We start from the raw sequence: 22,623 nt of genomic DNA on the forward strand, positions 1-22,623 counted from the left end.
AAGCGCATCAGCAACTTCATTGCACACACCCGCAATATGCACAGCCCGAATGCAGACATTTAACTGCAAGCACCGGAGTACTAAATGCTGCAGTAACGTAATAACAGGAGGGGAGGCAGAGGACAGATTGGTGATAGCTGCAACTACCCCGGCATTGTCACAACGAAACTTTACCCTCTTATTCCTGAGACTATTACCCCATAATTCCATGGATAACACAATAGGGAATAACTCTAAAAAGACAAGATTCCTACAAATACCACTTAATTCCCAAACCCTCGGCCAAACCTCGGCGCTCCATTGTCCTTGAAAATAAGCACCATACCCAACTGCACCTGCTGCGTCCGTGAAAAGCTCAATTTCATCGTTAAAAATGGCACCCTCCATCCAGACTGATCGCCCGTTAAACTCCTGCAAGAATGTGTCCCAAACAAGCAAATCACCTTTGAGCTCCCTTGTCAAACGAATAAAATGGTGAGGTGCCCGAACTCCAGCAGTAGCCATCCCCAAACGCCTACAAAATATACGCCCCATCGGGATGATACGGCAGGCAAAAGTCAGTTTGCCTATTAAGGACTGCATTTGCCGTAAAGTAACTTTCTTAACACCCCTAAACAAGCTCACCCAGGCCCTTAAATCCTGCACCTTCACAGCCGGGAGCCGAAAAGTCATTGCAAGAGAGTCAATCTCAATCCCTAAAAAATTTAACCTCGTACATGGGCCCTCCGTTTTGTCTGGAGCCAGAGGAACACCAAAACGCCCAAACACCTGCTGTACCGTAGCTAATAACATCCCACAAACATTAGAGTCAGGTGGACCAACACACAGGAAGTCGTCCAGATAATGTATAACTGATGAGACTCCCGCTTCAACACGCACTACCCACTCTAAAAATGAACTAAAAATTTCAAAATAACGACAAGAAATAGAACAACCCATAGGGAGGCACTTATCGACAAAATAACTACCCTCCCAAAAACATCCTAATAAATGAAAACAGTCCGGGTGTATTGGCAATAAACGGAAAGCCGCCTCGATGTCAGTTTTAGCTAATAAAGCCCCCTGTCCACACTCTCTCACCCACCGTAAAGCAGCGTCAAAAGACGCGTAAGTAACACGACAAAGGTCTGTATCGATGTCATCATTCACTGAACCCCCTTTTGGGTAAGAAAGGTGGTGAATGAGCCGAAATTTACCTGGTTCTTTTTTGGGAACAACGCCCAGCGGGGAAACTCGAAGGTTATCTAAAGGGGGGGAAGGATAAGGACCAGCCACTCGCCCTAAACTAACCTCCTTGAACAATTTCTCTTTCACCACCCCTGGGAATTCCAGGGCCGACTTCAAATTTCGCAAAACAAGCTGAGGAGGAGCGTCCTTAAAAGGAATCCGAAAACCCTCTTTAAAACCGAACTCAATTAACACAGCCTCATCCCTCAACTTATACTGACTGAGCCACGGAAGCATCCTTTCCCACATCACCGGAGTCTTCCCCTTTACTGCTAGCTCCCTGGGTCTTACTGACCTTCCCTTTTTTAACACAACGGGACAAAGGGTGAGAACCAGAGCATCCTGAACACTCATGTTTGAATCGACATGAAGTCCCCCACTTACAGGACCCTGCATTAAACTGCCAGCAAAATCCCTTTTTGTTCGCTGCCGATGAAGCTCCTGCTGCTCCACCGGCAGCCCCTGGAAAGGACTGCCCGGCCCGTACGGGGGCAGAGACTTTTAACCATAAGGCTATGTCTTTATGATCCCAACGAATAGAAGGGCGAAGGGCTTTCCTCTGCCGAAATTGTTCATCATACCTTATCCAAGCCTGACCCCCATAGACCCTGTAAGCCTCACCGATACTATCCATCTAACAGAACAAAGAGGAACAACATTCAGGGGTTTTCTCCCCTATTACACTAGCAAGGATGGCGAATGCTTGCAACCAATTTGAGAAAGTGCGGGGGATCAAGCGGTAACGCCGCTTCTCCTCATCCTCTTTCTTTTCCTCCAATTTAGCTGACCTATCCAAGTTAAATCGCTCAAGCGGAAGCAAGGAAAAAATCTCCACATATTCACCCTTCCAGATCCGCTCCCTGACCTCTTGTTTCAGATGGGCCCCAAGGGGCCCCTCGAAGCAAACATAAACCTCACATCTAGCCGAATCTGACAACCTAACCTCTTCCTTACGTTGTACAACCCCAGTACTGCTTTTTTCAACTTGAGGACTGGCAGCCTCAGGGGCAGTAACCGCTGGAACAGACGCAACAGTGCCAGATGAACCCTCAATACGACGTGAGCCAAGCGAAGTGTCCCATACAGCTACAGGTGAGGGGGACAATGATGATCCTGGGGCAGCCAACGCAGCACACTGACCCAAAAGGTCCCTGACTGAAGCCAATAATGATCCTAACTGACCCTGACTGCCACACAATACAGCACTGCTGGTATCCCTAACTGAACCCACAGACCTTGTGTCACCCCTAGTAGTGCTAAGACAAGGTGGAGAGAAGTGCTGTGTGGGTGCTGTAGGACCAGTGTCCTCAGGAAACTCACCGAGCTGCCTCTCAGCCTGTGGAGCAGCCGTTCCTCCTGCAGATGCGTCCTGTCCTGCTGGTTGAGAAGATGCCGCGGGTTGCAGGATCCCCGGAGCTCGCGTCGCGCTGGTAAGTGCCACGCCGTCCTGGCACGAGACGTGGCGCCGTTCCCGCCGATCCGATCCTTGCCTGCCCGAAAAACGTCCTGCAGCAGCCGCTTGACGCTTAGCCGGGGCCGTTGAAAGCTGCTGTGCCGATCCGGAACCTTCGTCTCCTACCCGTTGTTGCACACGGACCTCAGGAGAGACGTCCCTAGATGGCGTACGTACACCATCAACGCCGGAAACGCGTTGCTGAAACTGGAAGACGCTAGAAGCAGGAGAAAGTTCGCCGCCCTCTTCAAGCTCGGACTGTGATCCTGAAGTCCTGCGAACCCGGACACGAGCAGGATGGTCCCTCCGCGCTGCATCACCAGATCCGAGATCAGCATGCCGTTTGCGAGACCCGCTTACATCGCGAACCCCGGCTCTACCGCTCCTAAGGCGACGACGGCATCGCAATTCAACTTCTGGACTCAGCCGTACCGGAGGTCTGGAACGCCGAGCCCGAGGTGCCCGGTCCTGTAGCTCAGGGATAGGAGGACAAGATGGTCCGGCAGTAAGCTCACCCATACGGTCCAGAAGCCAGGATGTCCCATTCTCCAAAGCAGAGGACCTTATCCGCTCAATCAATGACTCAAGGTCTGCCATCAGGTAAAATCAGAAAAACTTTCCTTCTAAATTCAATAAATTGTGATGCTGTGATGCTGTGTGCATTGTTTATATAATGTTCCCTAAACACCTCAGATGCCCATACACCAATCAGTGAGGGTGGGCTGCCCAGCAACAACCAGTGTCCCCTAGCTGACCCCACTGCCCTCTCATTCGCCTATCACAGGCCATGTCATGCCGCCCTTTCTGCCTAGCTGTCTCCAGGGCTCCCTTTATCTGCATCGGGACGGTCCATGAAGAACGGGTTTCCGCACATGTTCTATAAAACATTCAGTACGAGGACGTTTAGGACGGGGTCAGGAGTGTGACTCGGTGGTGGTGGCAAAGGGTCACGTACTCTGAAAGATCTGGAGCCCTGTCGCAAATTGTCGCTTTCCCCTCTTCAGCTTGGGAGTCGGGGGCTTGCTGAAGAGGTGAGCCTCTGATAGTCCATTGTGGAGCGAGGAGATCTGTGCCACCACTTGCACCAACTTTCCTTCTTCTACTCAATGCATGCTCTGAGCGGAGACACAGGAAGAGCTGAGTTATGACATCATAACTTGACCCGCTCCATATCAGTTCAGAGGGAGCAAGAGATTTATCTCCACCTTCAACGTTCCACACTAGACCACCAGGAATGGTGGTTCAAGAAAGGTTTACCTCCCTGGAACTTGGTACCTTGTCGCATTTGCACCTCATGCAGCTCCTATTCTTATGTCAGTTTTGGGGCCAAAACAATGTTCTAGTATTTGGGGCTCCAGGTCAGCAGATAAAGAACATCGCATAATATAACAGCCCTTTTTTACAGATATCACGTTTCCTATACACTGATCTGAAGGGCTTCGGGAAAAGGACATTATCTTTTTTCAGGTCTTCCATCCTCATAGCACCAGAATAAGAGGCTTGTTGCCCTGGTAACAGAACTTGTGCGATTCAGTACCCTCAAGAGTCCATTCATCACGTGAAAGAAGTCCAAGAAAAATAGACCGGACCCAGAGAATTAACAGAACCCAGAACTAGGCTGAACAAGATGGAAAGTGAAGCAATTTTCATTCCAATCTGCGTTCTGATTGGCTGCTTGGGGGAACATCCTTAGCCAATCCGGATACAGCTGTAATTTAAACATGGTCACCGACCAAAACACACGCAGGTAAGAAGAATGTAACAGCAGCTCCCTTTCTGCTATAAAACCCAGACTTTCTGGAGCAACAAATGTGAAATTCAGTAGAATACTCAACTTTTTTGTTCATTTTAAAATACAATATGATATAATATATTTTTCCAGCAATGCTTAAACATACATTTGGCTCCATGGGGAATAGAACCAATGAGGAAATTCATTATTGAGCTAAACCAATCACCATTTAATAGTAAATACAAGATCTTTGAGATGGATAGTAATGGAATTATGTGCAAAAAAATAAATATAATAATAAAATAATAAAAAATAGTAATCATAATTATTATTAATAGTAATAATAATAATACTTTTTAAAACGTAAATAAGAGAATAGAGAAGACCTCTGAGCAAAATGATAAAAAAGAAAACTGCATTTTGAATGCAGAATGGTCTATATTGAACTACAAATAATTAGGACTTTTTTGAGTGCATAAAATTTGCGGATAATATTTGGCTCTGCTATGGTTAATAATTTTCCATACCAACCAATGCATCAATAACACAGAGCAAAAAAATCCCACAGTAAACGCAAGCAGACGACGCCCCCACGAAGCGGAGTGGTCAGCGAGGGTACTACACCAGGAATTCCATTGAAAAAAAACTATACTTTCTTAACTGTAATTTGGGCAACTGTGAATATTCTATATTTTTTCTCCTTTCTCTTATTTAGTGAATATTCCTCATTAAATCTGGATTTTTAAGTCAAACCATAATTTCACATTTATGTATTTTTTGTATTTATCTCATCTTTTTAAGTGCAATTAAGCAAAGGCTGACTTAGACGTACAAGTAAAACTGCTTTAAAGGGGTTTTAAACACGCAATGATCTTTGTGCATAAAAAAGTGGATTATTTCAAAAAGGAAATTTGTATTAATATCACCCAAAACAAATAACTTTTAACCATGTTGTAAAAGACACTGCTGCGATCCGGGGCAAAGCTAGATTTGCACTGCACAGATCTAGGGCCGGACTGGGGTAGAACTACCCACCTGTCCGCGCACAGTTGACCCAGGATCATGGGCTTTCCTATAATAACCTCAAGCCGTGTCAGGCACCATAGAAACATTGGTCAGCAGACATGACCACCTCTGCTGGGAGGCTGCTCTGCTTATCTACCACCTTTTCAGTAAAGTAAAACTTCCTTACATTACATCTACCAAGGTAACACGAAAGGAACACAATGTATTTATTAACGATGATGATACACGGAGAATATTTCATGAATTGTGTGCATGACCGGCTCGGCCGGTTCATCTAGGACACGCGTGTATTTCACATGGATGACATGTATAAGCAAGTACCCAATTTCCACACATACACATTTCCACGCATGTTAAGTGCTACGCACTTAACATGCGCAGACCAGCGTCATGCAAAGAGCATATGAGCCCTGCGGCCTGGGTTTTTTTAAGTGATACTCAGTACTGCTCTACAATACATGTCAACACGTCTTCCCATCTCTGATTCCTCCAAGGCACCGCCATGCCTTCGGGTTTTACATGTGACTTTTCTAATCACTATCACAGAATGACGGCATAGCAAATAAACCCTTTGGGCGCTGGCCAATGTTTCTTTCCTAATCATAGCCCAAAGTGAAGGACAGCTTAATTCTGCCATTTTTTTTTTTTTATTAAAAAGCCCCCCATCCAACCACAAAAGTGGTAGATTCTGGGATTTAATGAACATCAATGTTATGCAGACTATGATTTACCTTTTATTAGGGAAAATTATTAATAAACTGCATTATTCTCATTTCTGGGCTGTAGGGTTCTTTTTTTTTTTTTTTTTATTCCCCAATTAAAGAGGTAATATGACGTCATTTAGGGCAATTGTTGGACTATGAATCGGTTGATTTTTAAAGGTAAGAAGCACAGAGATCTACATTGGACAGATCGGTCAAAATGCCTGATTTCAGGTGTTCTGCTACTCCCATCACACTCAGCGAGTTCTACTACTCCCATCACACTCAGCCAGCCTTGACATAGAGAAGTACAGAACAAACACACAGGTCAAGGTGTCCAAAGGCACTCGGTATCACTCTACAACACTTCGTAAGAGGATTTTAGGAAAGGAATCTCTATAGAACACATCGCGGAAACATTCTATACAATGTATCGGAAAATGATACATCATAACGATCATAACGTATTAATACGGGTCATCAATACGGTGCAATATACCGATTCATTATACAGTGCGCTGGATACATCCCCAGGCAGCCCATCGCGATAGCATGTGGAGGCGATACTCAGCATCACGATACATGTTTATATCACCGTGTATATATATATGGTTTGCAAGGGATGGATGAGGAGCGGCCAGGACAGGGTGATGGGAGTTGTGGAGGTGATACTCGGTACTCACGCTGCTGTTGTGCCCGGACCAGTGCACCATGGCTTGGTTGTGAGCGGAGTCTCCGGTCAGGGAGAACGTACTGCTGCTCAGCCTCAGCTCCTCAGCCCGGAATCGGCTGCCCCTGTCCGGGTCCCGGGCTTGAGCCCGGATCACCCTGCGCCCCGCAGCCTCCCGGGGGCTCCGCTCAAATCTGCGCCCACGTGTGGGGTCCCCGTGGGGTGTGCGGCTGTCACCCTGAAACAGACTGCCCGTGTCAGCCTGATCCCCCCCAGAACCCGCAAACTGGCTGCTGTCTCCCTGGTCTCCCCCATCCTGATCCCCTTCGGCACCCCAATTCTGTCCATTTATGTAACTCCCATAACTCGCAGCACTCACCCCTTGATCAATATCAGCGGCATCCATATAGTGGCCAGATCTGTCACCCCTAAAACTCCCTGTACCCACAAACTGACTGCTCTCTGTACCCACAATCCGACTGCCCCCTCCACTCTTACCCTTGTCATCCTCAACTCTATCCTCTATCTCCCCCCATGTCCCCAGAGACTTGCCCCCTGCATCCACCTTATCACCAGCCCCCTCATACTCCTCTCCCATATAGTTATAGCCCCTGAGGACCCTCAGAGCCCTAGTAGCACCCCCCACCCAAGAAGCATCAAGCTGGTCCTGATCCCCTAAACTACCCCCTATACCATTCCCACCAGCTGCCTGTTGCCCCCTCTCATCCATGCTACCTCTATGCATTCTCTGCACCCTGTACCCCAGTCCTCCTTCCCCTGAGTGCCCCCCTTGCTGCCCCTGCAGAATAACATGGGGGTGACAAGATGAGCAGGTGAGCTCCCCACTGCCCCTCTCCATCCCCAGGGTGCTGATGAGTAGGAAGAGCAGCCCACAGTCTGGGAGGAAGCCCATGCTCACAGCCTCTCACTCCAACTCCATAGAAGTTTGAAGGGTGCAGCCAAGGAATAAAAGGGGCTTCTTGTAGCAGGGCTGGCTGTGTGGCTAGGGGTTTTCATGTAGAATCTGCCAGACAGGGGAGGAGCTGAATGAAAAGAGAGAATTTGAGAGAGGAGAGGGAATGAGGGATGGGTGGGAGATCAGGAATGACTGAAGGATGGAGAGGGTGGAGTGCAGGGGGGGTGGGAGGTGGAGGGCAAATGAGATGGGGTGAAGGAGAGGGAGAGCAGGAGGCATCTGCAGAGAAGACTCCCTCTCTCTCCCTCTCTCTCCCTCTCTCTCTCCCTCTCTCTCTCTCTCTCTCTCTAGCTGCTTCATGCAGTAATGCAGAAACTGTCACTGCTCCTGACAATGCTTACTTCTCATTTAACTCCTGCCAGCCTCTGCCATGCCATGACGGGCTAAATGAAAAGCCCCTGCAGCATGTAATACCCTAATTTACCCCCCCCCCCCAACCCATATCAACTGGCAGGTAAGGTATGGGGGGCAAAAAGATCTTTGACTCTGGATTTTGACATTTTAGAAATTCAAAGCAAAGATTTAGATTCTGTTAATGATCTAACATCATCAGACCCACTTTCTCTAAAATTAACCCTGAAAAAGCATGTGTTGTAATTTTTTAACCCTTGGGCAGAAGGACCAATTTCATACAAATTACTTAAGAAAAGGATTTTTAAGGTTGACATACTTATTATATTTGTACTTGTTATTAGTGCACTCAGTCTTTTATTAAGCTAATTTAAAGGGTTAATTATTTTCACATCCATGCCATATACAACCATACATACCATACAATAATATATATTTATTATTCATCTGGTCAAAGTTTGGTGGATATATGGAAAAGCCTTCCAGAATTGGGATAGACGTTTGACTTTGTTTAGCAAGGAATACATTGTGGCTGACCAGACAAATCCAGCTTAATTTATTGGGGTTTTTTTAACCCTTGGAAACTCAAGAACTACGTCCAGCAGACAAAGAGTTAAATCTTTATTGGTCTTTAGTGCAAAATTCCTAGTCAAAAAAAGTATATTTAAAAAAGAAAAACTGATTGTTATTTTAACTACGCTAATTTGGGGACAAAAACATTCAATTCTTATTTACATATTGTAGAAAAAAAATTATATTTTTAAACAGTTGGATAACAATTATCTTAAACATTGTGAATAAAAAATTATTTTATAAATATTTTTCTGCCAACTTTTATACCGCAGGCTTCACAGGCGTGTTAAAAATTAGTTTAGTGAATGTATCTGTCATAATCACCCAGAGGGACCTGCTGACTAATTAGGATTCATGGAAAAAGGGACTTCATTACCATAAGTAGGACTTCATTAGCATCGCCATAAAGCATCAGCTCAGTGTGGTGATTGTTCCGGGAAAATCGCCCAAAATATCACATGACAACAATGGCAATCCAGAATGAAAAACAGAACATTTCTACTTGTGGCTTAAAAAATGCGCAAAAAATGGCTAATTTGGTGAATATTCCTTTGGTCCTGCGTTTTTTTTTTGCCATATTTCACCAGTGCCGTTCTAGAATACTAATGGATTAATGAGTATAAAACCATCTGTTTTTTTACTTTTAACCAAAATAGATTGTTATGAGAAAAAAAAATATTAGGGTTCTAAATGAATAGCGTTTATATTAAAAAAAAATTAAACTTCCATCATCCAAGTCATTCCTTTTTCAGAAGTTCTCTCCCGTCTCCTCCCCCACCCTTGCAAAGGCTACCTGAACTAATCAACAGCCTAACAATAGGGTAAAGAAGACTTAATGGGGAGGAATAATCATTCAGATCCTGAGAACAGGATAACCCCCCCCCCAAAAAAAAGGCAATAGGTGATTATTTAACCCTTTGAGTGCCCATATACTGAATCGCATATTAGACAGTAATGATTAATGGTAGTGCATGTTTTTAAATCCCCCTCATTTCCCTATTTAGTTGTTTTTCTCCTTATTTTTCTTTACATCTGTTCTTGGCTGCTTCTCAGGCTGGAGGTTGGCAGCTCTCCGGGGTGACTGTCACCCGGCCCTCGGCGCACAGCTGCCTGCACGCACACACAGCTGTCTGTCATGTACTTAGCTTTGTATTCCTCGCCCGTCCAAAACAGGATGTCTCTGCGTTTGCCCCTCGCTTCTCGTCGTGGAAGTCAGAGAGCGGTAAAAGTATCTCCCGCATGACATGTATCACGTACCGTACAAGGCGTTGGAACATGGCGGCCCCGGTCCTTTCCAGGACTCACCATGTCGTGACGCCAATCCTTGGCTTACAAAAGGGCAAATGGTTATTGGAAGTCGGGAAAGCGGAATTATACGAGACAAATGATTGTTATTCTTTCATTACGGGGATTCTTGCAAGAGCGATTCTGGTGCAAAGTTTTAAAACTGGTTTTATCACCATAGCTGATAGGCTGATTGCATCCCTCCCAAGTGTCTTGGTTATTGCAGGACAGTCCCGTAGCTGCTTTATTGTCTCCCGTTTGTGGGGAGCAGGGATCTTGGGCCAGTTGGGGGATCCTCTGATCTCCTCTGACCATCCAAGGGAGCAGTAAAATCAATTGAGATATCTGCTGTTGCACCACAGATCTCCATTGGAGTTCCCACCTGTCCGTTACTACGCTCCTCCCAGGGATGGTCACGTTTGGTTGACTTTCCCTGCCCAAACACCCCACCAAGCTGCTTCTTTATAACTCTTTATAATTCTTTATATGATAATGAAGTCCCTTTCTCCATAGAGCTGAATTAGTCAACTGGTCCATCTGAGTGATTAAGACAGATACATTCAGTTTTGTACCCCAAGGTACAACTGAATGTAGAGGGTAATACAGTGATTAAACATGCATGGGATAGACATACGGCTCCTGAATCTAAGACAAGACCAACGACTGGTTAAGGTTTGAGTCTTTACAGCAGGAGAAACGGGCGACTAGACGGGGGCCGAATGGGGCCAATCTACCGGCAGATTCTACGTTTCTATAGGGAGGTCATTATCCTCACTGTGTTAATATCGCTTTAAGCGAAACTTCAATGCAATTTAAAGAAAACAGAGAGAGCTTAGTTCTTAAAACTTGGAAAGTACACAGAGAAACTTATAATGTGCCTACGATGGCTATGAATAATTCATGAGCTATTTTAATTATTGATTATCATCTTGGGGATTGTATATATTTCTTTGTCACATTAAACAGATTTAAACAATGAAACGCGTGGGGAATTTTCTTTGTCTGATGGACAATTATAAGAGGCTTTCAAAGGGAATCTCTTGTTGACATTTAAAATAAAACAGAGTGAGGGAATTAGAAAGCCGATCTATACTAAAAGGGATGCTCCGGTCTCACATCAGAGTTCATTTTGCCTGAATTGATGAGAGTTGGGCTGAAGTGCGCATGCACAGATCAAGTGCTTAAGTAGAACCAGACCAGGTGGAAAAATGAGACAGAAATCCTATTTTCCAACATCAAAAAAACATATGCATGCATTTATTTGTTTTTTGGTATACTGTCTTGAAATAATGGAAAAAAAAGAAAATATATTATATGTCCTCAAATCTAAGCATAATCCACAGGACCCTTGGTATTATGTTTAAGAGAAAAATCACCATCTTTATAGCATAAGATGCACCCATAAAGGAAACAAAATATCGGTCTGCCAAGTCAAGCAAAGAAAAACACATTGCAGGATCATAGAGTGGACCTGGTTATAAAATGTCCTAAAAACCTTGCTGAATTTTTATCTACTGCCCCTTATGGCCATGTGTGGAACTGCATGTTATGTTTGTATAAAAAGTCCTATTTCTAGTAACTTAAGTTCTAAAAATCTATTGTGTCTCTCAGCTGACCTATGTGGTTGACATGTATGTATTTACATATATAGACTATAATGAAGGAAGTCATCCACAATAAGCTTGAGATGCTCACCAAGAACAAACAGGCGCTTCATTGCCTGCCCTAAGGTGCTTCCCCGCTTGGGAGCATCTTGGCTCTCCTGCGCCATTAAGGAGTTAAAATCTCCATCAACATACCAATCTGAACCTGCCCCATGGGCAGTTCAGAACTAAAATGCAAGGCAAATTTCCCCTGCACGAGGGTACCGACAACCCAAGATTTACTTTCCAGCCTTCGTGGGCTTTGTCAGTAGGCACGTAGGTCAAGTCAGCCTTTCATGGGACACAAGATGAGATGACATCATATCGGGAAGGATGAAGACCATGCTCCCTAGAAGAGCAATGCATGGGTTGGGCAACAACATCTCATATTTTCCATCCCATCTTCAGTACTGATACACGGCCCAGGCGCTCCGTTAACTAAAATAGTACGGTTTCCCTTCAAAAAACTCAAGATTAAGACATAGTAAAGGGAGCATTTGGCTTGGGCATTTGAAGATTTGAATAAAGGGGAAATGTTGGATGACACTGCTTGAATCTTTTGGTAATATATATAAAATATATATGTGGCTCATAATTTGCCTAAACATGGCAGGTATAAGCACTAAATATACAAAGCGGTCTCTTATTTTGCTTGGATTCTTTTCATGATATATTTCAAGTATCAAAAATAAATTATTAAAATATCTATAAAAACCTATTAAAACATATTCACAGAAAAATAGTTTAAAAAAAAAGTTTAAAAAAAACATTCACTGGCTTCTTAAACCGATGTAAATGAGATCACCGCTTTCATCACGATATGACTTGGCAAGGTAACGCCCTTCTTTGTTTGACCCTATGATAAATAGAGTCGCTTTGGACATTTTAGGTCTTGGGGTTTGAAGAGGTCCTTTGACCTACAAAAAATGTGCTCCTATTGTTGGAACAATAAGAAGCTTCCTTTTCAGAGCTTCCAAAGGCCTGATCCATATGCATGAGTCGTCATTCTTATGGATATAATCCAAGTCTGAATGAGACCGCTCTCAGGAAGCTGTGTCTGTGGTTTTGGAGATCATGGTGGTGCGATATTCCTATAATGTTGTAAACTGCATTGTTTTCAATGACACATGAGAGTAAGTATTAGGTTGGCCTAAACACAAACATTCTAAAAACACTCATTCTTCACTTATAAAATGATATATTAAAACTTTCTAAAAACTTAGTGTGTGTTGCACGAATATATACCCTGAAGAATAATAATGAGCCTGTAGTTTCTGTATAAATGCAGCCCTCGAAAGTTAAAAAAATTTGGGTTTTTTTGAGTTCTTTTCCAATAATTCACATTTACATACCATTAATAACTTGAACGACTGAAGGGAAGAGAATAATTAAAATGATTAACAAAAAAAAAGGTAGATAAGGTCTTCAGTCCAGCAGTCACGTTCCCTATCGGTTGAGCCTCCAGGTACTGTGACCTCCATAGTTTCACTCTAAATATAAAGTTAAGATCAGACTTAACCTGGAATCCTAACTCAGACCAAAGTCGGAGCGGGCAGTAAGTGTTCAAAAGTACAAGGCAAACGTTGTGGGGCGGATGGTGTTTCATCAAAGTCAGGGTCTATCTGAGGTCAAAACAGAGTATTAGTTACAGAAGAGAGCACTGAAAGATCACCAAGAAAGCGGGTCACTTCATGGCCAAGGTAGGAAGACAAAAATGGTATGAAGCGCCAGAGGCATGGGCAACGTTGGGATGGAAAACCAAGCAAAGAGCTGCTAACATCAATATTGTAAAGGTCGTTGGACGCGGCCACCTGCACAGGAAGATGGATGCCCGTAAGACATACCAAGTAACAAAGTAACATAGGGCTCTGACTCGAGCCTCCGGCAAATAAGTGAGGTTCTGCCATGGGCTACAGCGAGTGTTGTGGGCAAAACCAAGCTCCTTTTTGCACCAATGTAATGTAAAACAAGTCTTTAGGTTTAACTATGTGTAATGACCAGGTAAGATCTCAATCTTTTATGGTGGACAAAAAGCAGGTGGAGGAACATGTTATTCATTTACTATGTTTGCAGTTTGTGTATTTTGGAGCTAGTTTGACCTTAATATGTTGCCCAGGTCTCCAGCCTTTCCTTGGTATGGATAATACCCATTTCTGGCAAGAAGATGCACCAAACTTACTGTCCACCAAAAGACTTGGACTACCTTTAATTGTGCATGAATTGTCCTTAGATTAGAAGAAAGGTGACATCCTACAATCGTATTTCTTTCAGAACTTTGACATTGTATTAATGTTCTTGTCGATCTTGTCTGTTGGTGCCAGTAAGCCCAGCCTAGACCTCTCTCAGAACTTGGTTGATGAACGTCAATAAGTTATGAGTTCCTCTTAAACTATGTTGCTCTTTATTTGATACAGTTTATCTCATGATTGGCTCTGCGGTACAAACTAATCCCAAATAACTATTGTGTTTTTTGTTAAATAGGCTTGTGTATGGTGGTGGGGGGGCTTCATGAGATTGTAGATTAGCAGGAAGATGCACAATGCAAAGTCATTCAATTCCATTTGGCGTAAAATTCCGCGATTTGCCAGTTTGAATTTGTAAAGCCTCATCAAAGCTTGATTTTTTTTTTGGCCAGTTTTTTTGGAAGTTGATAAAAAAAATTAAAATGTTCAAGATGACTTAAAGAAGGAAAAAATAATGAAGTTTACAAGAAAGGTTGTACTCAGCTATAGAGGATCCTAAAACTTTGAAGGACTGTATTTAAGATTAATACAAAGATCTTTTGGGAATCTTCTTATCAAAAGAGATACACAACGGCCTCCATTGGATGAATTTTTATACCGGCTTCCCCTTTCCTAAAATAACATGAAGTTAGCAAACCTATAACCCTTTCCAACGCAGTCAATATGTGATTAAAAATGCATTTCGTAAAAAGGCTGGGGCAAAAAAAAAAGGAAAAGGGTTAAATATCGCAAATGGTGGGGTTTTTTTTGTTTATTTAAAATTGAACTTTTTGCCACATTGCATCTTATTGCTTTTAAAAAAAAAAAATCCCCAAGGAACCAATTACAAGTTCTTTGGACACCAATCAAGATAATTACATGGCATCTTTTGCAATGAAGGCAAAAACCGCATGGAACGTCGAGCCAAATGGAAGAAGAGGTACGAGTCTCCGGTTTACTGTTAATTTTAGTTTACGGGCTACTGGGGGAAACCGGCTGCGCGAATTTATGGAGAGACTTCAGTACATCACGGTCCCTTTGTAGCAAAGTCACTCCTGATTTATATGCGCGTATCCTTAAAGGAATCATTTATTGCCGCTGATATCAAAATACGTTGATTTATTCTGTTTGGCCCGTCGGTGTCCTTTGTTTAATACATCAAGTGCTGGAAGGGCAAGCGAAGCTCGCAATACTTACCGCCATGCATTTCAAATGGTCAAAGAGGAAGTTTGGTGGGTGGGGTTAGAGGTGAGTCTGGGGGCGGGGCTTTAAAAACTCCTTATCTGCTGTATTGATATTATTTATGTTATAATATAAGAATATAATATATATATTATTATTATTATATATTTTTTTAAATAACATCATTTATTATAAGCATATTTTCAAACGTTATCGTGAGGTATATATAGTCCCCATGGGGATTGTGGGTCAAGCTGGGTGTGGCTTAAGTCAATAGTCCAATTAGAGTGCAGGTGGTGGAGTCTTTTTGGACCTTCTCATTAAGGCCACCCCAGTTTGACCAACAATTGTCGCCGCGATCAGTGAATGTATGAGTGAGTGGTGGGTATGGAGCGAGAAGGAGGTTGTGATGTTAAGGTAGGGATGGGCATGGGGTGGGGTGGTGATTGTCCTGTATAGGGAGAGGTGGGCATGGAGGGGGCAGATGTCATGGTATTTAGGGAGAGGCAGGGATAGGGTGGGGAGGAGATGGTGAAGAAGAAGAAAGGAAGAGAGAGAAGGGAAGAAAGAGAGAAGGAGGAGAGAGAGACAGAGCAAAGGGGATTCTTGTGCACATCATTTTAATGATGGCACATAATCTATGGCATATATTTATATATACAGTGTGTTTTTATATAAATATATGTAAATGATTACAAGTAAACAGTTTATTGAGTTAGAAAATGTATACACAGTATTTGTGTCCTAGATATGCTGTATATAAAATAGCTTCGCATTCATACATTTTTGTGAATACATTATATATCATTTACGTTCATCTCTATAAATTGTATAACAAAGAAAAATAATCTTAAAAATATTTGATGCATTTCTGAAGCTGGAAGCAACTTATTTTAAAGGATCTTATTAGATTTGGTTTGATGGATAGAAATAAGAGTAAAATATTTTAGCATTTTGTTGCTTTTTCACTCTCACGCACTCTTACTCACTTACTCTGTCACACTCTCATTTACTTACTTACACTCATACTCTTTCACACTCTTATACACTCTACCTCACGCTTTCTCATGCGCTCTCTCAATGTCTCCTTCCATCTCCTTTCCAGCAGATTCACAGAGAATCCATCTGTATCATGCTGACCGCTTTGGGTGCTCCCTTTTGTGGAAGTGCTCCGGGAGCCCTGGTTAAGGGAGCTGATACCGGAAAGGGGCCCCCTGGACCAGTAGGGAAGGGGGACATGACTGCTGGCCTAGGCCTGGCTGAGCCTTGCAACTTTGTTGCAGGCCCTAGGGGTTAAAGGAAGGTGAAGGGGGATCATCTCCCTCTTTGCCTTCCTGAAGCTGCCACAGCACCTGTGATTGCCCCGCTCTCCCACCCCGTAGTTCATCTGTGAGGTCAGGTTGTTTTTTCCTGTTTTCTGTCTCTCTCTGTTTTTTATTGTCACGGCGGCGGTGTTGGTTCCCCCCCTGGCCAGCGCTTATGAGTTCGTTATCTGGAATTTGCCATACGGGCTTGGGGAGGCCTGTCCTGAAGACGGCTGATGGCATCGGATGGACTAGGACTCTTGGTGCAAGTGGTACAATAACCGCCTATCGGGCCCAAAGGATTCGGTAGCTGGCGGGTCGTTTAAGTATATAATTAATGTAATTTATTGGTTTATGTTCTGCTGGTCAATAAAGGGGGGGAAATGTAATAAAGCTGTGGCCTATGCCCTTCCCACTACAATTGTGTCTTGTTTCTTATTTCGGGTATTGGGTGGGTATTTTCTTCGGGCTATAGGCCTAAGCAGTCAAGGAGCAGACGATAAAAGAAGACGATCCTGAGATAAATTCTGCTGAAAACCACCCATTTCCAAAAATATATTGAAAAATAGCACTTTCCACCCTCAGAAATCTCATGGTGCTGCCACAACCACAAGGGATTCTGGGTAGGCGCATGCAAATAAGGTCAACAATTATCACCCTTTGCCTCTATATCCACTTTATACATGGATACCCTGAAAGTAATTGCCCGCTGTACAGGACAGCCTTTAGACAAAACTCGGGTAAGAGGTGCAATAGCCGGATCACTGCTCATGGACGTCTGTAGATGAGTGTGTAATTATACCCCCTAATTTTAGTGGAAGGGTTTTCCATCATCATTTACAAAGTACAGGACATTTATTTCAAAGGAGGCAAAATAATCTAAACTAGAGGGGCAGAGGCTGAGATGGAATAGAGGGAAGGTTTATTTTACTAGGAGGGTGGTAGATAAGTGGAACAGCCTCCCAGCAGAGGTGGTAGAGGGTAATACAGTGAGGGGATTAAACATGCATGGGATAGACATACGGCTCCTGAATCTAAGACGAGACCAACGACTGATTAAGGTTTGAGTCTTTATAGAAGGAGAAGAGGGCGGACTAGACGGGGACCAAACAGAGGTTGGTCGGCTGTTGGATTGAATGCTTCGATAATGCATTTAGCACTGAGAAGTAAATCAGTTTAATTTAAATCATATGTTGAAACATGAGAAGGCGCCATTCCCGTCCGCTCGCTCCTCGCGTTCCCATGGCCGTCCCTCTCACCGGTAACATAACCTCTATTAGCACTGATTTGATTTCCCATTGGTATATAAATATATTTGGATGCAAATGTTAATATATTAGATAGATTTATAATAAAGCTTCATTACCAGCTTATTCCGCCAGGTTGTCGTGCGGCAGAGGTTTTTATTTAATATGGTCTGATGAGTTACGCTGATTTAAGGATGGAATAAAGTATCTGCGTCACTTTCCGTGCCTTGGATCATTGTGTTGCGAGGGTTTGGTGCGTTCTTCCGCGGCTAATGTTCTTTATAGTGGGAAACGCGGTCACTTTATACTTGGACCGTAGTGTTAATTAGTGCCATGCTTATCAGGCGTGCGATAATTAGAAATGGACGGATCGATCCCCAAACTGATGGCCGCGGCTGCGGATAAGAATCTTCCTATCTGTGATTCCGTTCGAGTATCATTATGTCCCCCTCTCAATGGATTACCCAGCCGCTAAGGGACGTTATCACCATTTTAATAGGGGATGCTTTTGAAAATTCACGTTTTGTTATATTATTTGATAGGATAGGTTAAAAAAAAAAATTTAAATTTTTTCTCGTAAGAAGGAACTTTAGGTTGTAAGCCCTCTAGACCCAGAGCCTTCATGCTGTTCGTGTCCGGTTGAACACAACATCATTCTTCACGTTGGGTTCTTATGGCCTGGAGGGGTTAAATTGAAAAGTCCAACTTTTCTGCCAGTTTTGTTCCTGCTATAAATAATTGTGTGTATGGTACATAGATCTCATTCTCCCTGTAATATCTAATAAAAAATGATATTTTTGGCAGAAATTAGAGAATACAAAATCTTGTGCACAGGTGTACCGGGGGGTGGAATGCGCCCCCTAAATGTTGAGGGCAATAGATAGCACCGGATCTTCCTTATACTGTCAATGGAATCCTTACTTTAATAAAGGATGCCCAGTGGTCCTACTGGCCAAATAACGGCACGTTTCTAACGTAATGGCATTGGGATGAATAATATGCTTCAAATAGTGGATATTGAAAATACCTTCCAAGTGTCCCTGATCAGTCTGACCAGTCCCTCTTTGGGACCCTACTCTCTGTGCCCTTTTGCCCCCCCATGCCCCTCTTTTCTAGGAGCTCGGAATGTTTGCCAGGTATGAGGGTATCGCAGGGTTCTACAGCCCTTAAAGCCCCGATAATGTGTATAGAAACAGCAGGGAACGGCTTTATAAATTAAACGGGGTAAAATAACAGGTCACAGAGTCACATAAAAAGTCTTAGCGCCTGTCCCATAGGCGGAAGGAGCCTCAGAGGTAATGAGGACACCTGGTTCTGCATCTCTAGAATGTTCCTTTCCAAAAGTCGAGCTGTCAAAGCACCAACAAGCCTTCGTCCCTCCAGAAACAGATCTACCAGAATGCCTCTTGCGTTGGGCGGTTAAATAGTAACCCTGTTTGCAAAAAAAAGCCAAGTCGACGTCTTAGATCTTAAAAGCCTTTGTCTGATGGGTCAGTGTTCTTAGTCCTGTCCGATAACTCATAGCATAGAGGCGCACGCCGTCCGCGCCACCATTTTAATTAGGGCCTCGGGGACGTCGCAGGTGGGAGAAAATGCAAAGGCTCGTAAAAAGTAAAGCCAAAAAAGCCATGTAAGGAATAAGAAAAGTGTCTTCTGATCTAAACCTAAATCCATCTGTTCCAAGTATACAGTAAATAAGCAGCATTAGACCTGAGCGGCTCCTCCACGAAACGCATTGCCCTCCAAGAAGAAACGATCCCAGTATTTTGGTATTTTCCCCAAAACGTGTGAATTTACTACAGTCTGAATACTTGCACTCAGTGGCGGATCTACCGGGGTCGCGACTGCGACCGGGCCCCGGCGGCAGGGGGGCCCAAGCCAAGGGGCCGCCCGAAATCTTTTTTTTTTTTTTTTTTTTTTTAATAAGGCAGGGGCGTCCAACATGCGGCCCGCGGGCCAAATGCGGCCCGCGAGACCTCGAGGTGCGGCCCGCGTAAGATCGGCAGCCAGGGCAACCGATCTTACACGAGCCGCACCTCAAGCCCTGCTACTTACTTGTGGGAGGGTCTTCTGGACAGCACAGAGGAAGCGGAGTTCACGTGACATCCTACTTCCTCTGTGCTTTAGCAGAGAAGGCAGAGGGAGGCCGCGCCCCCTGCTGAAGTCTGTGAGCGGCATCCCCTCGATGCAGTGCAGGTAAGGGGGTGGGGAGGGTGTTTGAATGAGTGTGTGTGATTGAGGGAATGAATCTGTGAATTAATGATTATATGAATAAATGAGTGTGTGTGTGTGTGTGTGTGTGTGTGTGTGTGATAGCATGGATGTGTAAGTGCTGGAACCTAGGCATGATGGGACTGTGATTGCTGTTAGCAATCACACTCCTATCATGCCAAGTCAGCCAGTACATGCTGAAACCTGGCTAGCTGCCCCCCTTGTGTATTGATGCTGCCAGCAGTATGGGGTCTGCACATCACTTACAGCCATACTGTACCAGCGTGTATTGGCTGACTTGGCATGATAGGAGTGTGATTGCTAACAGCAATCAGAGTCCCATCATGCCTAGGTTCCAGCATTTACTGGATGGATGTGTAAGTGCTGGAACCTAGGCATGATGGGACTGTGACTACTGTTAGCAATCACACTCCTATCATGCCAAGTCAGCCAGTACATGCTGAAACCTAGCTAGCTGCCCCCCTTGTGTAGTGATGCTGCCAGCAGTATGGGGTCTGCACATCACTTACAGCCACCCTGTACCAGCATGTACTGGCTGACTTGGCATGATAGGAGTGTGATTGCTAACAGCAATCACAGCGAGCACAGTCCCATCATGCCTAGGTACCAGCATTTACTGGTTGCCTGGGTATGATAGGAGTGTGATTGCTGTTAGCAATCACACTCCTATCATGCCAAGTCATATTGCTAATTTTGTCCAATTGCGTGTTACCTACTTTTATTAAACATGTGAGTTTTTATTATTATTTTTAAAGGTGGGGGTCATTTTCGGTTTTGGCTAAGTGAACCCTGAATGTTTTGGTCCAGAATTTTCGTTTTAGTTCATCCCTAGAATAAATCTAGGGAATCCTGAATTTGTAGTCGCAAAACTTTCAAGGCCCAGAAATCAGTGAGAGGAAGAGTAAAGGTTTTGTGTCATTTTACTTTATTTTAATCTGCATATTTTATTAAAGGCCATATTTTTTGTCACAGTGAAAAATGAGTGCGGCCCTCGCACGTATACAATTCTGATGAAGTAGCCCACTGCAGAAAAAACTTGGACACCCCTGGATTATGCCCTTTGTACATGCGCCCCTTTTTCTTTGATTTTTTTACAGATATGATTCAATATGTAAATTGAATTTGTTGAATTAGTTGAAAAAAAATTGTTGGGTAAAAATCATGGTTTTTTTGGGGGGGTGAGGGGGTGGGGGGGCCCTTAACAGATTCTCGCACCCGGGCCCTGAGGCGTCTAGTTACGCCCCTGCTTGCACTGAATCCGAACTTTGCGGGAGAGGGGGTGCGAGAGTGTTGACAAAATTGGCAAATTTCATTCCAACGGGCAAGTCTCGTGAACACCATTATATCTCCATAACCTAGGACCTCTAAAACTCTTAAACACTGGAATTTTGGGAACAAAAGTATTTGACTTGCAAAAACTAATATTCCTTTCTAGAATAACCTCAATCAGCATTGAGAAAAGTATCTGTGTCTGTAAGGAGTCCGTTATTGTATCTGTTTTTATTGCTATTGAAGAAAATGCTTGTTTTACCTCTAGCAAAACTTTCTTCCCAAATTCGTATCCTTTCCAGCTGAGGGAAAAAATATATTTATGGGATTTACAATGAACTTTTTTTTTTTTAATGAAGTATTACAATAAGCAGGCTTTTAAATATTTTATTCCTTGCGAAAGGCTTGTTCGTGAGGACGTGGGTTTAATATTCAGCGAGGCAGCGACTAGGAAGCGAATGATGTTGACTTTATCTGCAAGCAATTTTACAAATTAGGGCAGTGAAAATAAATCAAATAATGGAGCCACTTACTGAATACGAGCTGGTTTGTATAGAATCTGCATCAAGATCTAATTAAAATGCAAGCTCGTGTTTTACACGGTCATTGCTCAAAGGAGTTTATGGGGAAAAAATTATAGATCATTAACATGTCCTGGACAGGACTATATTAAACTTTATTGTGAGGTTGGTAGACAAGTGGAAAAGCCTCCCAGCAGAAGTGGTAGAGAGTAATACAGTGAGACCTGGTGGTCTAGTGTGGAACGTTGAAGGTGGAGATAAATCTCTTGCTCCCTCTGAACTGATATGGAGCGGGTCAAGTTATGATGTCATAACTCAGCTCTTCCTGTGTCTCCGCTCAGAGCATGCATTGAGTAGAAGAAGGAAAGTTGGTGCAAGTGGTGGCACAGATCTCCTCGCTCCACAATGGACTATCAGAGGCTCACCTCTTCAGCAAGCCCCCGACTCCCAAGCTGAAGAGGGGAAAGCGACAATTTGCGACAGGGCTCCAGATCTTTCAGAGTACGTGACCCTTTGCCACCACCACCGAGTCACACTCCTGACCCCGTCCTAAACGTCCTCGTACTGAATGTTTTATAGAACATGTGCGGAAACCCGTTCTTCATGGACCGTCCCGATGCAGATAAAGACATTTTACTTGATCCAACGAGCCGAGGTGAAAGGAGAGATCTCTATAAAAAAACGTAAACCAGATACCCAGCAACCAGAGGATTTTATTTTATTATAACTTGGACTAAAAAAACCCCAGATGGTTTATAAGGCAAATCCAATAAAAAGTTGAAGTGATGACACATCAGGGGCTCTATCGCTTTCAGGTTCCGGAGTTTCATAGGTCTCCCGCGCGGCTCCCGAGCGGCTCCTGTCTGCTCAATGCTCCGAGAATCCAGTGTATTTTGGCATTAAGGAGGCAGATCTGGGTAGGGGGGGTGTTGCAGAACCTCTTGGCATGGGGGCAAAGCTAGAAAGGGTGGCACTGAAGCTGTTGCCCCATGGGCAGCTCTGATCTGCAT

The 22,623-nt window shown here is 43.8% G+C and overlaps 1 protein-coding gene across 1 annotated transcript in view; it reads right to left on the minus strand.

Annotated features, from left to right (window-relative positions):
- LOC149288791 (VPS10 domain-containing receptor SorCS1-like) overlaps nt 1–7,722 on the minus strand; it is a 252,828-nt gene extending 245,106 nt beyond the window's left edge. Inside the window, exon 1 of the mRNA XM_089491470.1 lies at nt 6,823–7,722. Within this exon, the coding sequence (XP_089347596.1) occupies nt 6,823–7,722 (900 nt within the window). The remainder of the gene's footprint in view (nt 1–6,822) is intronic.
- Between the last annotated feature and the right edge of the window lie 14,901 nt (nt 7,723–22,623).

This window comes from Sceloporus occidentalis, unplaced genomic scaffold, assembly GCF_023333645.1.
Source record: "Sceloporus occidentalis isolate IW3139 unplaced genomic scaffold, rSceOcc1.0.p SCAF_50, whole genome shotgun sequence".
Classification (NCBI taxonomy): Eukaryota; Metazoa; Chordata; class Lepidosauria; order Squamata; family Phrynosomatidae; genus Sceloporus; species Sceloporus occidentalis.